At 38.7% G+C, this 16,436-nt stretch overlaps 1 protein-coding gene across 1 annotated transcript in view; it reads left to right on the top strand.

Moving 5' to 3' along the window:
* Nucleotides 1-4,603, top strand: part of CDHR1 (cadherin related family member 1) — a 53,817-nt gene extending 49,214 nt beyond the window's left edge. Inside the window, exons 13-14 of the mRNA XM_044660234.1 lie at nt 834-1,088; nt 4,064-4,603. Of these exons, the coding sequence (XP_044516169.1) occupies nt 834-1,088; nt 4,064-4,603 (795 nt within the window). The remainder of the gene's footprint in view (nt 1-833; nt 1,089-4,063) is intronic.
* Nucleotides 4,604-16,436: the final 11,833 nt, after the last annotated feature.

The raw sequence follows: 16,436 nt of genomic DNA, 5'->3' as shown, positions 1-16,436 counted from the left end.
TCTCTCTCTCTCTCTCTCTCTCTCTCTCTCTCTCTCTCTCTCTCTCACACACACACACACACACACACACACACACACACACACACACACCACTCTACAGCCTGTCATTTAAAACATGAAATCACTCAAAGTCTACATCCTCCATAGGAATTATAAAGCATGTTCCCTTCCCCAAATAAAGTCAAAAACTAATTTTTAACATCAGGGCCTACCCTTGGAAGAAAAGAGAAGTAGATGGGGTGAAGGGACCTCTCTCCCCTTCCTTTCTGTTCCCAGGCTCCTTTCCTGCCTCTTAGTTCTTTCTCCTCCATCACCAGCGGTCCTATGCCTACACCCTGTCCAAATCCCTTTCACGGTAGCCACTCATCCAAACCTCCCCTCTCCCTAAAGCAAATCATACAAAATATTTTCATTCCCATAGGGCAGCTGTTACAGGTAATTATTAGGAGGTGATCAACCTGATTATACTAATTTACGGTAGATCATGGTCACCCTTTACCTTACCAGGGTTAGCCTCATGCTAACGCAAATGAATCTCGTATTGATGACATTCCATACCACTTTTTGAAATGAAAAATTTCACAAGCAGTGAGGGAGATGCCTTTATTTCATGGAGATACAGTTTTCCTAGCATCCCTTAAATTGCAAAATATCAGCCATTAACGACTCTTACGTGTAAATTCAGCCCTGTTAAGAGCTTACTCTATGTTCTGCCATCTTCCACTCCCCAAGAAAAACCATTGCTTGTGTTTTCCATTTAGTCACCTTACAGGATCATTGCTTAGAGAACATTTGAGTTCCCAAGGTCTGACGCCATCTTTCCTTACCTACAGGCAACAGATCATGATGCAGAGGAGCCAAACAATGTCGTAGACTATTCCATCATGCAGGCAGAACCCGCCAATGTGTTTGACATCAACGAAAGCACTGGGGAGATCCGGCTGAAGGCCTTTGTCCACTCTCTGGACATCATCCACAACATCACCAAGAACAGAGACTGCACCTGGTCAGTGCTGGTGCAGGCCAAGGACCGAGGTTCTCCATCCTTCAGTACCACAGCAGTGTTCAAGATTGACATCCTGGATGAGGTGAGCCCAAGAGGAGCATGAGAAAGACACTTGCCCAGGCCTCCCTCTCTATGGCCTTCCTCCATGTGTTCGGTTAAAGAGTGAGCCATATATTCCTCTATCGTTAACATAGTCCAAGTGATGTTTTTAGTTTACTCCTTATGGAAACCAAGCTCACATTCCCCCAACCCAGTGCCACTTTTTCTAGTTCTTGGTTTTATCCATTTAAAAAAGGGATTTTCAATACTACAACTTATTACATTTGTCATAGCCTATCTTGAAACCAAAAAGTAGCCTTTTTTTAACTCTTCCCTTTTATTTTAGAACTAACACTGTGTATTGGTTCCAAGGCAGAAGAGCAGTAGGGGCTAGGTAATTGGGGTTGTGACTTCCCAGGGTCACACAGCTAGGAATTGTCTGAGGCCAGATTTGAACCCAGGACCTCTAAGTCTACCTCTCAAACCACTGAGCCACCTTGTGCCCTCCAAAAAAAGACTCTCTTCAGCATCCTAAATCAGATCTTATAATGTTACAGAAGTGACAATAATCCTCCTGTCCTTAGCCTTGGTGGATGGAGACAGTATGGAATCAGGGAAAAGAACTCCAGATTTGGAGGCCTCACTCTACTCTTTTAGCTTTGTGACTGTGACTAAGTCATTATTGTTCTCTGAGTTTCAGTTCTCTTGACAATAAAATATGGCTATTAGTTTTCATACTACCTTCTCCCCAAGGTTGCTCTGATGCTCAAATATGTCATGTGATAGAGCATTCGATTTGGTATCTGAGGCCTCGAGTTTGAATCCTGGTTCTGCTACTCACTATCTCTGTGACTGGTCTTGGGCAAGTCTCCTGGCCTTAGTTTATTCACCTATAAAATAGGAAATTGTAGTAGATTCTAAAAAGGCAGCTAGATGGTACTGTGGATAGAGTGCCAAGCCTGGAAACAGGAAAACCTGAGTTTAAATCTATCCTCAGACACTTACTAGCTGTGTGACCCTGTGCAAGTCAGTTAACCCTATTTGCCTCAGTTTCCTCTTCTGTAAAATGAACTGGAGAAGGAAATGGCAAACCACACCAGTATTTTTGCCAAGAAAACCCAGTGGGGTCATAAGGAGTCAAACACAACTGTACAACTGAACAACAACTAGATTCTAAAATCTCTTCTAGCACTAAATCTTATGATATTGGAAAGTAAATGCTGAGAGTTAATCAAAGTTTGCAAATAGAAAGATAGAAGAATAAGAGAGCAAGGTGATCAAGTGTGAAGAAAACAATCCTGAAATGACCGGCTAACGGTCAGGATTGAGTAGGGATAGAAAATAAACTATATCAGAGGTGAGGATTTAGGATAAAATGTAGAGATCAAAGGACTGGAGGTCTTGATAAAGTACGAGATGGGGATAGAAATTGAATCTGTGATTTCAGTGGTATAAGATACTCCCACATGAGGAGATTCCCTCTACCAATTCAGGCTGGCTACTTTTTCTGCAACCTCTATTCTAAGGGGATTGACTAGAGTAGTGAGACCTTAAATGACACCGAGGCTCACATCGTGTCAGAGGCAGCCCTTGAAGCCCCGTTTTCTTGGCTTTGAGACTAATTCCTTCCACTACACTGTGCTGTAAATGATACCCACACACAGATGTAGATACATAGGACTTGTAAGCTGTAACACTCCATTTAAATGTCAACTATTACCAACTTCCCTTAAATAAAGAATGGTCTCCAGCACTCTGTCTATCCAGCTACAACTGGATTCTTTCTTCATATATTTCCAAGTTAATTCAAAAGTAAACCAAAACACGTTCTTTTCTGTTAATGAAAAGAAAAGCAGATTCTTTTCATTAAGAGAAAAGTTCTTTTCATTAATACAGAGTTCATTAGTAATGTGCCTAAACATGCCTGTAACCTAAGGCAAAACTTAACATATAATCCTAAATCTGATTTCCTTGCAGTGGTCTGAACATGATGCTGAGGTTAGTGAAGTTGTTTTTTAATCACATCACAAGCTAGCCATTTTGCTGTAGCAAAAATCAAAGTGCCTCCTTCTCCTCAACAGCCATTTTTTATTGAGTTTCTACTGTATATGGGCATAATGTTAATCAGTGGAAATACAACTGTATATAAGAGACAGTCTGCCTTCTAGGACCAAATAGGTAGAGAGACAGAAAACAAACATAAAAATGTAAACAGCCATACACCCATTTAACAGAAAGGGATAATATGACAAAGTAGAAAAAGCACAGACATCAAAGCCTTAATAACCTAGATCCAAGTTCCATTTCTGACCCATATTGGCTTCCTGACCCAGAACAAGTCACCTGAACCCTCAATGCTTTCCAAGATTGCTTTCAGAGAGGAGTTTTATCACTTGTGATTTCTATCAGTCAAATCACAGGTGTGGTTTCTGTGTTCATAAACACATAAGCACCATAGCGCTGTGGAAAGAACTCTGGATTTGAAGTTCAATTTGTGATTTTGTTCATTACTGACTATGTGATGGTAATAAAATCATTCTGCCTTTCTTCAAAACTTCAACGGCTTTATTTCTAAAATGAGAATATATCTGAATTGTCTATTGTGGTTCAGTTGGTTTTCATTCATGTCCAACTCTTTATGGCCCCATTTGGAGTTTTCTAGGCAAAGATACAGGAATGGTTTGCCATTTCCTTCTTCAGCTCATTTTATAGATGAGGAAATGGAGGCAAACAGGGTTAAGTGACTTGCCCAGAGTCACACAGCTAATAAGTATCTGAGGCAAAATTTGAACTCAAGTCTTCCTGACTCGAGGCTCAGCATTCTATCCACTCCATGTTCCACCTCATTGCCCAAACCGTCTATAGTATGCATATAAATAGGTGTATATCCATCCCACCTGATCCTCTCTGGCATGAGCAAGAGTCTATAAGTAAGCAAAACTGCTACAATGCCCTATCTAGCTTCCAAAGGTGGAGGTCGCTACTGATATACTGTGCTCTGTTTATACTCCTTGACAGACCCTGCATAGAGGACCCATGGCTGCCTTTCTGATGCAAACTAAAGACAACCCCATGAAAGCTGTAGGTGTGCTGGCTGGAGTCATAGCCATCATGGTGGTCATTACCGTTTTCATCTCCACTGCCATGTTCTGGCGCAACAAGAAGTCCAACAAGATTCTACCAGTCCGAAGGGTGATCCGAAAGAGGCCGAGTCCACCATCCCGTACCATCCGGGCAGAGTGGCTCAAATTCAAGAGGTCTCATGCAGGAGACAAATTTGCGGTCAAGGATGAACTGCCCAATGAGAACCATAACAACAACAGCTTGATGTTCACCCCTCCTCCTACTGCACCAGCCCTGCCCCCTCCGCCCACCACCATCCCCAAGATCAGTCCCACGGAGTGGACAGTGCCCACAGTCTCTGGCTCACTGACTCCCAAGCACACCCGTAAGCTGCTGAAGCAAAAGGCTTTGGACAGTCCTGTCCAATCCGCCCTTGTTTCTGAGCTCAAGCGGAAGTTTGAAAAGAAGGCTATGGACAACAAGCCTTACTTCTGAGAAATTTTACCGTGGCCACTCTCAAGGCCCTCATCCCACTGTCCTTGTCCCTGACAACTTCTAGCTTCAGCTGAAAGCAATTCAGATGGCACAGTCACTCGTTTTTTGTACAAGTATTTACTGTTCATTTGCATGGATTCTCTGCCAATCTCCTTTTCCGTTTTGCAGTGGAAATCATTTCTTCAGTGACCTAGAACGTAGGTGCTAATCACTAGATTATAGTTGATCATATTCTCCTCTCAAACTTTACCAAATGTCCCACTGCAGACAAAGTGTTCATCTGTTGACTGGTGTTCACGTTGCCATTGAATGGAGTTTCATAGGGCTTCTCGTTCCTCCTCGTTCTTGGAAAAACTCAAGCTCATCTGGCCATTATTTCTGAACAGCCTGACCCAAAAGAACCTCAGACTATGAAGAGAACGCCTGCCAGATGTGATGAGACATCTATAAAGTGATGCCAGCTCAGACTGTTCTCAACAAACTAGCTTCCAAATGCTAAAAATTCCTTGAAAAATAGAATGGCGAGGCTAGTAATAATGTTCAGTCTTGACCTAAATAGAGCAACTTCAAGGGCAGTATTTTGAGAGCCATTAGGAAAGCAGACACAGTCAAAGGGAGGTCAACAGTGAGCTGAAAATGCTCATTAAACTAGGCTATTAAAGGAGAAGGGCAAAATATACTGTCTAGGTTTTCAAGGCAAAAAAAAAATGATAGATTATGCTTTCATCCTCTGTACTACAGGGCTTGGAAAGAAGATAACTTGCTAATTCTTGCCCATTGGGGGAAGCAGATACTTAAGTATCCAAGTCCACCAGGGAAATGATACATTAGTGCTTGGGGATGATCCAGAAACTGCAAATGTTGCTCAAATTCAAATCCATCAGACTGAACCATATACATCTGCATATACTGTATCCCTATATACACACCCACAAGTATTTTAAGCCCCATCTCTCTCCATGGAACTGCCCTAGGATGGTAGTTCCTTGAAAAGGCAGTAAGGGATAGTAGAAATATCAGTGGGCTCAGCCTTAGGAGACCTGGGTTCTAGTCCTGATTCTGCTAATATTCTGATGAATATTCTTGACTCTGCCCTGTGACCCTGGGCAAATCACTTGGCCACTCTGTTTCAATGAACTTATCATTTAGAGTCATTTCTGCCCTACCTAACTTAAGGAATTGTGAGGATCAAATGAGCTACTAATGAATGGGAACATGGGAAAGCTAAAAGGCATTCTACAAATATAAGGTGGCAAGAATCCTGGTCTTCGATTTCAAAGACCTAGGTTTGAGCCCTGGATCTGTTACTAGCTATGTTCTAAGTTATCCTAAGTAAGGTAGTTATCCTTTGAACCTCAATTTTCTCATCTGTAAAATGGGGGTACATCTCATACTACCTATCTCACAGGGTTGTTGTGGGGAAAGTGCTTTATAAATTTGAAAGTATCATAAAAATGAGAAGGATCATCATTAGTAAGAGGTGCTCATTGGAACACAGTTGTTTCACAAAGTATTGGGTGTCGCCTCTCATGAGTTTGCCACAGAGTCACAAAGTTTGTGTGAAATCGGAGGGTTTTTTTCTCAGTAGGGCCACTCTTTTGCACAACCACATCGCCATTCAGCCAGTCACTTATGTCAGTGTTATAATAAGGGAACAGCCAGAGAAACAACAGAGATAATAGAAATAAAAAAACCAAGTGAGATAATAGCCCTATTAGTCATCCTTCTCCCTTGCTTTCAGACGGCTGTGTTCATGTAACCATAGAATGTTGGAGCTAATGTGGGCCTTTAAAAGCATCTAATCCAAAAGCTTTCTTCTATTGATGCAGAAATGGAAACCAAAAATATAAAGTGATTTGTTCAGGACCCCACAAGACCAATTAACGGCAGAGCCAACCCAATCATTCGGGTCTCTTGGGTCTTGGCTTTTCCCACAGGACTACATATAATTCAACTTGGGCATATTATCTTAAGGGTTTGACAACCCTTCCCTAAGCGATAGGGAAGGAAAGTATCCATACCCTGTATGGGTGGGACCTGCTTTAAGCAAATCCACTCTAAAGAAAACCAGGAATATTTAAAAAGATAAATGAAGGAGTTTCTTGCTTACCTTGGATAGTCCACTTCAGATGATTTTATTTTTTAAAATGTGACTTACACGTAACTTTTCTTTGGGCAAATGTGTTAATACAATGTGTTCCATTAATAATCGGGACCATAGATATATCACCTGATCCCTAGATACCATGTTAGGTTTTCTCTAATACATGGCACTGCCATTAAGTTTGATTTGGAAATGAAGGAAGGATCAAGAGATTCAATGAAACTAACCAGAAGGATAGGGTGAAAGTCCAAAAAATAGTAAAGAAGGGGAGTATTGTTATATCTATATATATCATGAATATTTGGGGATTTTTTTTCACTAAACATTACCACTCCTGCCAGTTGTATTGTATTTCATTTTTTTGTAATTATGAATAAAATCCTTTAAATCAAAACCATGTTTTTACTGTATGTAGTTTCTGAATTCTTTTACCTACCCTATTTGCCTGAGATGAAGGGGAAGCAATTTTTAAAAAATCCTAAAGTTTAACAAAGAGAAAAGAAGAAAATGAAAAGTAGTTGAAATTGTATGTTTTCCTTGGCAAGTTGACAGTATAATGGTTAAACTTTTGAACCTTAAGTCAAAAAGACCTAAGTTCAAATCCTGCCTCAGATTTTTATTAGCTCTATGAACAAATATCTCAGATTCAGTACTTCTTCTTTATAGGGATAATAATAAAGTCTACTCTACAAGGCTGTTATGAGAATCAAATGAAATAATATAGGTAAAGTACTTTGAAAGCCTTAAGCCACAATAGAAATTCTATGTACCATTATTATGATTTATTAAATTATCATAGGTAAAAGCTGAATGTAGCTTCTTTTTGTTTTGGTACTTTGGTCAAAATATATATATATATATATATATAATATGATTCTTATGAATTAAAGCCACTATGCAAGCTAACATTTTTACAGTGCTTACAATGTACTAGGCACTGTGCTAAGCACTTTACAAACATTATCTCATACTGTGAGAGGAAGGTGCTATTATCCCCATTTTACACTTGAGAAAACTGAGGCAGAAGTTAAGTGACTTGCCCAGTGACTCAGAGATATTAAGCACCTGAGGGAGGCTAGGTTTAAACTCAAGTCTTCTGACTTTATCCACTACATTGCCTCTAAAAGGAAGAGGGAAGGGAATATGTATTTATGTAGCACCTATTGTGTACAAGATCTTCCCAATAACCCTAGATGCTATAATTATCCCCATTTCATTGTAGTTATTCATCCTTCATTTTTGAAGAGGACTAATGATATCACAGGGTGAACTGGATTTAAATGAGGCAGAGCTGCATGTAGTTGTCAGCCTCACTCTCTCTATCAGAATCAAAGTCTATTGGCAGGACAAGATCAGACCTGGTGATGGCTCAGGATGCAAGGATGACCTTGTCAGTCTAATCAAGCTCTAAGCACTCCAATGCACCTACTTCCACCACCTTCACAGCTATTAGAATACATTGTTCTTATTTTTCTCTTCCACCAGGGGACGTCTTCACATGCCTAGTGTAGAGACCCCCTTACTAGTAGATGAAATTAAATGACTCACCCATAGTCAAACAATTAGTAAGTGTCTGAGGCCAGAAATATCTTTTGCAGACTTGATTCCAGACCACCACAATAAATTGAATATCACAAAGACATGATTTTTTATCTCCCAGTACATATAGACATTATGTTTACATTACACTGTAATCTATTAAGTGCATGATAGTATTATGTCTTTAAAAAAAGCAATGTACATATACATTAATTTAAAATATTTTATTGCTAAAAATGCTATCATCTGAGCTGCAAGTGAGTTATAATGTTTTTGCTGGTGGAGGGTCTTGCCTCGATATTGATGGCTGCTAACTGACCAAAGTAGTGGTCACTGAAGGTTGAGGTGGCTGCAGCAATTTCTTAAAATTAGACAATAATGAAGTCTGCTGTAACACTTGACTCTTCCTTTCCCTTGAACACTTAAAGGCCATCGTCAGCTAATTAACTGGCCAAATTTCAATATTGTTGTGTCTCAGGGAAAAGAGAGGCCCAAGGAGAAGGAGAGAGACAAGCGAATGACAAGTCAGTGGAGTATTTAGAATACACAAAATATTTATTGTTTGCTGTCTTATGTAGGTATAGTTCATGACTCCCCAAAATAATTACAATAGTAGCATCAAAGATCCTGATCACAGATTACCATGACAGATATAATAATAATAATAATAATAATAATAATAATAATAATAATGAGGAGGAGGAGGAGGAAGATAAAAAAGTTTGAAACATAAAGAGAATTACCAAAATGTGACAGAGACCCAATATGAATACACTATTGAAAAAATGATGTTGATAGACTTGCTCAACACAGGATTCAGCTTGTAAAAATGCAATATCTAGGAAGGGCAATAAAGCAAAGCACAATTAAAAAGAGATACGCCTGTATTTGAACTCAGGGCTTCAAGACTGGCATTCTATCCACTCTGCCACCTAAAAGCCAAAAGGTGGAGAAACCCAAGCCCAGCTTTACTCCTGAATCTCAATGACTCCTCAATATGCCAATGTAGCTACCTATGTGAGCTGTCTTCAAATATCTTGAACAAGAATGACAAAGAATTGAGGATCTTGCTTCTAGCAAGTATGGAGGTGAAGAGGAATTTTGACGTGATCCACAGAGAACAGGGTATGTTGTGCTTCTACCAGTGTCAAGTAACAACTAGGTCTATACAAAGTGCAGACTGGTTCTCCTATGAGAGGAGAAGGTGAGAAGACTAGAGGAATGTCTTGATGTAGTTCCTGTTCTTGGGGAACATTATATTTCTCAAAGGAATCATAGGAATATTTATAGGGAACAGGGGAAGGGAGAATAGGAAAGATAGGAAGGAAGGAAGGAAGGAAGGAAGGATTTCTTTAAATGTCTACTATATTCCAAGCACTGTGCTATGTACTTTACAAATTTATCTTCTTTGACCATCAGAACAACGCTGGGGGAAAAAAAGTGTTATTATAGAAGAATGTGATACAAAGTTGAAAGGAAGAAGGTTCCTCAAACATTTGGAGCATTGTTTTAGAGATGAGGCTTTTGTGAGAGATGGTTGGGTTGTTCTCTATGAAGAAGAAATTTCTTGTGTTCCAAGGAATTATGATGTGGATCCACAGTTAACATCACAAGAGAGATTATCCAGTAATGGAGAGGGGGCAGGGGAAGCCTATTAGTGGTGGTTGATTACTCTCTGCAAATGGATACAAAGGTAGCCATATGTCACAGACCATCCAGACAGAAGGACTTAAAATATGAGTTTAGGAAATAAATTGTGATCTTGGCATAGAGGTATGATATAGTAGTGATGGGAGACTTCCACTGTCCAAGAATCTGCCAATACCTTCTCTTTCTGATCACAACAAAACAGTTAATAAGTTCTTGAACTGCCTTAATAATGATTGTAACCTTCAAAAAGTAAAAGAAGTCAATGAACAAAAATTCATTAAACATTTTCTACATGACAATACCTGTAATCAAGGAACTCGCATTCTAATGAGGGAGAAAATCTTTAAATAACTGGATACATACAAAATATCTAGGAGTTATAAGAGATAATTTTAGAGGGCAAGTCATTAGCAGCTAGGGGTAATGAGAAAGGTCTCAAGCAGAAGCTGGGATTTAAGTTGAATCTTTAAAAAAAAAAACCTTATCTTCTCTCTTAGAATCAATACTAAGTTTCAATTCCCAGGCAGAAGGGTGATAAGGCCTAGGCAATTGGAGTTAAGTGACTTGTACAGAGTCCCACAGCTAGGAAGTGTCTATCTAGTTGCCCCTATAAGTTGAGTCTTAAAGGAAACCAAGAGAAGCTAAGGGACAGAAGTGAGAAGGGAGAGCAAACTAGGTATGGGGAACAAAGGCAAAGAGATAGGAGATGGCGTATCCAATTAAAGAAACTAAGTAGTACAATGAAATTAGATTATAGAATATGTAGAGAGGAATAAGATGTAAAAAGGTTGGAAAAGCCAAAAGGGGAAAGCTAAATGGAGGACTTTTTATTTGATCCTGGCGATAATAGGAAGTCACTAGAATTTATGAGTAAGGAGTTTTCATGGTCAGACCTACACTTTAGAAAAATCATTTCAACAGCTAAATGGAGGAAGAATTATAGTAGGGAGAAACTTGAGGCAGATAGAATAATTAAAAAGCTATTACAATAGTCCAGACAAGAGGTGATGAGAACTTGAATTAAGGTAGTGGCTGGGTGAAGGGAAATAAGGGAGCATGTATGAGAGATGTCATGAAGGCAGAAATGCTAGGATTTGACAACAGATTGAATTTATGGAGTGAGGGAGAGTAAGGAATCATGGATGACACGAATTTTGCAAGTCTGGGTAACTGAGAGGCTGCTATCATCAATAATAGGGAAATGCAGAAGGGTTTGTGGAAAATATTAAAAGAGTTCTGTTTTGAATATGTTTTTAAAATCCCTTAATTTTAGTGGCTTCCTTCTGTGTCTCCAATTTATCCTGTATATGTCTTCTCTGTACATAGTTGTTTGCATGTTTTCTCCCCCATTAGATTTTAGTTAGTGTGAGCTAACTGAGTTGTGAGCTAAGTGAGTAACTTGAGTGTGAGCTGAGTAACTTGAGTTAGTGTGAGCTAACTGAGAGTTTTGGCCTTTCTTTGTATCCCCTAATGTTAGCACAATATTTGGCACATGGAAGGTGTTTAATAAGTATTTATTGGCTGGCTGACTGACTAACTGAAATGGCAATAGGACATCCAATTCAAGATGTACAAAAGGTATTAGGAGACACCTGATAGGTGTGGCTAGATGACAGTTCATTTGAAAAAGATCTGCAAATTCTATTGGACAGCAAATTCGATTTGAAACAACAGAGTGATGTGGTGTACAAAAAAAAAGCTACTTAGGTTCAAATTAGAGATGTATTCCACTAAGGAAGGAAATGATGACCATGGCACATCTGGAATGGATTATCTCTATAGTCCCTTCCAGCCTTAAGAATCCTATTCTATTAGCTCTGGTTACCACATTTTAGCAAGGATATTAAACTGGAACCGACTCAGAGGAGAGCAATCAAGATAGTAAAAGGACTGGAAAACTTGGGATTAAAGGATTGGTTGGAGAAACTAGGAATATTTCATAATTAATTATCCTGAGATAGCAAAGTTTTTGACAATATCTCTCATGGTATACTTTTAGAAAAGATAGCAAGATAATAAACTAGATGATAGCACAATTAGGAGGATTTGGAAGTGATTATATGATTGGAACAAAGAATGATCACAAATGGGTCGATGTGAACTTGAAGTAAGTGGAGTTCTTCAGTGATCTGTCCTGGATTTTGTGATCATCAACAGGACCTAGTCTTTCAGTGTTCATGTCTCTTGACAAGACATTAACCAGTCCTGGTCTTGAGTAATGACTTCACCATATTGTCAGTGAGTTTAATACCAGCATTCTTGCTCATTAACCTCTATAACTTTAATCAGCATTGCATTACTGAGATGAGACAATTATTTATAGAGAAGAGTGTGGCACTATTTCACTATATCTTTAACAATTGTTTTAATGTTGATTAAATATATCACTTGAAAAAAATTTGAACCTTTTTCTGGGTTTTCTAGGAAGGTGCTATGATTAAATTTAAATGATTCTAGAAGTTGCCAAATATCTGAGATAGAAGCTTGAGCAGATTGAGGTACAATAATCAACCAAATTGCCCTCTTCTTTGAACCCAGGAAGCCCATAATAATTCCATAGTAAGTGGAAAATTAGTTACATCTTTGAGTGCTAATCAGAAATTTCTTTATTTTCCTTGTGATGAAATATCCTATCTTATCCTATCCTAAGGCATCATCTCTCAATGTGGGATTTAGACCTGGGAAATTTTCCCATTGAGTCATTGCTTTCCAGCCTCAGGCATATTAAAAATGAAGTTCAAGTATTAATATAGTCAATTCATTTGGATCCATGCCTAAAACACCTGATTTCCAAAAAATCAACTTCATGGGTAAAAGGTTGGTATTGCTTGCAATTGTTCTGGAAGTTGTAATCACTACAAGTTCAACATGATTCAACTAAGCAACAAACAGCTTAAAAAGTTAATGCTTTCATAGGTGGCATTAAGAGTGGCATAGTGTCCATAACAATAGCTTTGCTATGTTCTACCCAGATCAGGCCACATCTAAAATGCATTATTCATCAGGACACTAAATTTTTTAAATAAATTTTAGATATATTTTATTTTTATAATGCCTATGTTTCCCAGTGTGTCGCTCCCTTTCTACCACCCACTCACAATTATAAAAAAAAAAAGAACAAAAAGGGAGAGGGAGAATTTCAGCAGAACTAACCAACATATTTTTTTAAAGTCTGATGTTATATGCAATGTTTCCCACTAGCATTAGCCTATCTTTTCAAAGAAGTAGAAGAGAGTGTCTCATATCGCTTCTCTAGGGTCAAGCTTGGTCACTATAATTTTGCAGAATTCAGCTTTGATTAGTTTATAATTATTTTTCTATTTCCACTGTGTATATTGGGGGGGAGGGTCTGGTTCTGCTTACTTTACTTTGCATCAGTTTATGTAAGTCTTCCTATACTGCTCTGTATTCATCATAGTCATCATTTCTTATAGCATAATAATGCTCCATTATGGTCATGTACCAAAGTTTGTTTAGCTGCTCTCTACTCAGTGGGTATTTGTTCTGTTTCTAGTTCTTTATTATTACAAAAAGCAGTGTTATGAGTATTTTGATATTGGTAGGATCTTTCTTTTTGCTATTTACTTTCTTGGAGTATATGCTAATCAGAAGAATTTTTGCATCAAAGGCATTTTAGTCATTCTCTTCAAATAATTACAGATTGCACTCTAGAAGGGTTGGACCAATTCAGAGCTCCAACAATAATGCATTAGTTGGGGTACCATATTTTAGGAAAGACATAGCTTACGAAAAGTATAGTTTTCACAAGAGGGTGTTCCAGATTGGTGAGAAGAACATGCCATACAAGAATAAGTTGGATTAGGAATGTCTGTGCTGGAGAAGGCAAGACATAGAAAGGACACAAGAACCATATTCATTTATTTGAAGGGAGTTCATGTAGAGTTGTTCTACTTGATTCCAGCAGACAGATGTAAAAATAATGAGTGAAAGCCTCAGTAAGGAAGATTAACACTTGAGGCAAAAATAACTTGAGAATTTGAGCTACCCAAAGGGAAATGGACTGCCTCAGAAAGGATTAAGTTCTCTTTCATTGTAGGTCTTCACACAGAGTCAGGGTAATTATTTCTTAGTTGTTTAAAGGCAATGGGGAGAGATAAGAATTGGGGAATTACATTCAGGTACAAGTCAGATTGGTTGATCTCTAGGGTCCTGCCAACTCTGAGATTCCACATTTGCTCCTATCAACATCTTGTTCTTGGAACACAACCAAGTCCATCATACTCAAAGTTCCTTACGTAAGTCACCATCCATGCCCTAGACCCTAGGGGACTTCAACAAATCTCAGTCAAAAAGAAGACAAAAATATGATTCCTTCACATTGCAGCACCCAGTCATAGTTATCATACTGAACCCTGCAAACTTACAACTACAGAAACAATCACAAGCAACAGTCACAGACAGGAGAGAATAAAATAATAGATTTTCATGATCAGCCAAATGTACTCTACAAATCTGTCTTTGAGAATACAATTTCCTTTAACCATGAAAAAGGAAACACTGGTCAATTAAACATTGATATTTAAATGTTCATGATACCATTTGCATTGGGAAACAATAAGGAGATGAAGTGGCTCAAAGTGCATGGCAAGAACAATTAGATAGTCTTATGTGCTCATAGGAAATATGCCACTAATTTACAGATGTTTGGCTATTGAAAATAACACCAATAAAACACTTTAAATATGTTATCAGGGAGAGACCATGGAAGATGCTTTCTGCCTCCCTAAGGATGGATGCAACCTCTGCCTCCTTGCTGAAGGACACATGCCACCAATGGCTGATCTGTCAGAATTGGCCCCTGTGGTAGGGCAAGGCCATGTCAAAAATGATTGACAATTGAATGGACCAGGACCTCCAGGGAGAAGAAGAAAGAGTTGGAGGAGGAGAAAGATTCCCTTCCCCTCCTCACTGAAAGTCCAAGGTAGAGCTTAGGAGAGTGTAGGCCACTAAGGAGATAAGGCATCCTGACTCTGTTGCCTGTTATTTCTAACAGTAGTTCCCTGGGACAGCAGCCAAGTGACCCAGCAGAAGCCTCTGAATATGCATGGTTATAGCAAAGGGCCAGAGCCTGCTTCTATCCTTATATAGGCAGAGTACATGCTCCTAGACTTGTGTTTGTTACTTAATAAAAAAGCAAATTGAAACAGAGAAAAAGAATCATTTAGACTTATTATATTTCTCTTAGTTGTTTTTCCTTCCTTTTCCCTACAGCTCTTGGGTCTATATTTGAAGAGTTAAACTTGTCAGTTGAAGTTAAAACTTACAAATAAAAGAAAATCAGGATAGCTGCCTGTGCTGGTCTGTATAGCCTTAGGCAATTACAGCTCCATCTTGGGTAAAAAGTGTTACCTCTAGTGTGGCTTCCCAGAAAATGTCTCCTACTGAGGCTTTCTCTACAGTTCTTTATAGCCCCTGGCATATAGTGAGATTTTTACTTGTTATCATCACTTCCTGTTGCAAATCCATCACTCTGGGGGTATGAGAATTTTTTTATATACTAATTTCTACATAAGGGTCGGTGAGAATTTCTATATATTCTTGTGTCTGAATTCTGGGTCAGAGATTCCTTCCAATCTTCCGCTTTGAGCATTTACTTTATCCTTAAGAATCCCAAAGAATGTCTTCCCTTTTAATAAAACTTGATTAATAAATGAAGGGAATAAGGGAGCTTTTCCTGTGTATGACATGAGAAAATAGACAAGTGGATGGTTTGATGGACCACTTCCCAATTAACTATTTACCATTTGGAGATGTTTTGGGATGTTCAAGGAAGAAGCTAGATAATTAACTCCTAAAAGTGTATTTATTAATCTGACAGACTGAACTGCAAGGTCTCTGGTCATTGAGAGAACCATTGACCTTTGTCACTTTATTAATTATGATGCTGGCCTACTCAATAAACTGATATTCTTACACAAAATCAGTCTCTTGAGATAATTTTAATCATAACAGAAGTAAGAAAGGCACATTTAAAAGGTAGTATTTGAGAAGAGCTTTGAAAAAACCACTGGTTCTCAGAAGTATAAGGAGGGAGGCATGAAGGACAGTTTGTGCAAAGTTCCTGAGACCAGAGATGGAATTCTTTATGTAAGGAACAATTGAAAGGCAAGTTTCTCTTGGACACGTAGCATATGTTAAAGGGAATAATTCGATTCAATTTCATAAACATTTATTAAGCACCTACTATGTGCCAAGACTCTGCTAAATGTTTGGCATACAAAAAAGCAAAAGAAAGACCCTTCCCTCAAGGAGCTTACAGTCTAGTGGGAGAAGACAAAATACACAAGGAAGGTGGAAAGGGGGGACCTCAAGAGGGACCCAGCTCCAGGAGACTTGTTCCACAGAGTTAAAACCTAGTAGAGTTGCAGATGGCATGTAGAGTTAGCTGAAAAAAATCCTAGTTCTGCCTTCTATAAAAGAAAGCTCTAGGTGTCGTTTGGTGCTTTACCCTCTAGCCCTCTGATCAGAGGAGAGAGGAGGCTGAGGGGTGTCCAAAGCTGAGTTATCATCATAGTGATG

This window comes from Gracilinanus agilis, chromosome 2 (genome assembly GCF_016433145.1).
Source record: "Gracilinanus agilis isolate LMUSP501 chromosome 2, AgileGrace, whole genome shotgun sequence".
In the NCBI taxonomy this organism is placed as follows: Eukaryota; Metazoa; Chordata; class Mammalia; order Didelphimorphia; family Didelphidae; genus Gracilinanus; species Gracilinanus agilis.
Note: the sequence above shows the minus strand (reverse complement) of the source record. Positions and strands in the feature narration are given on the sequence as shown.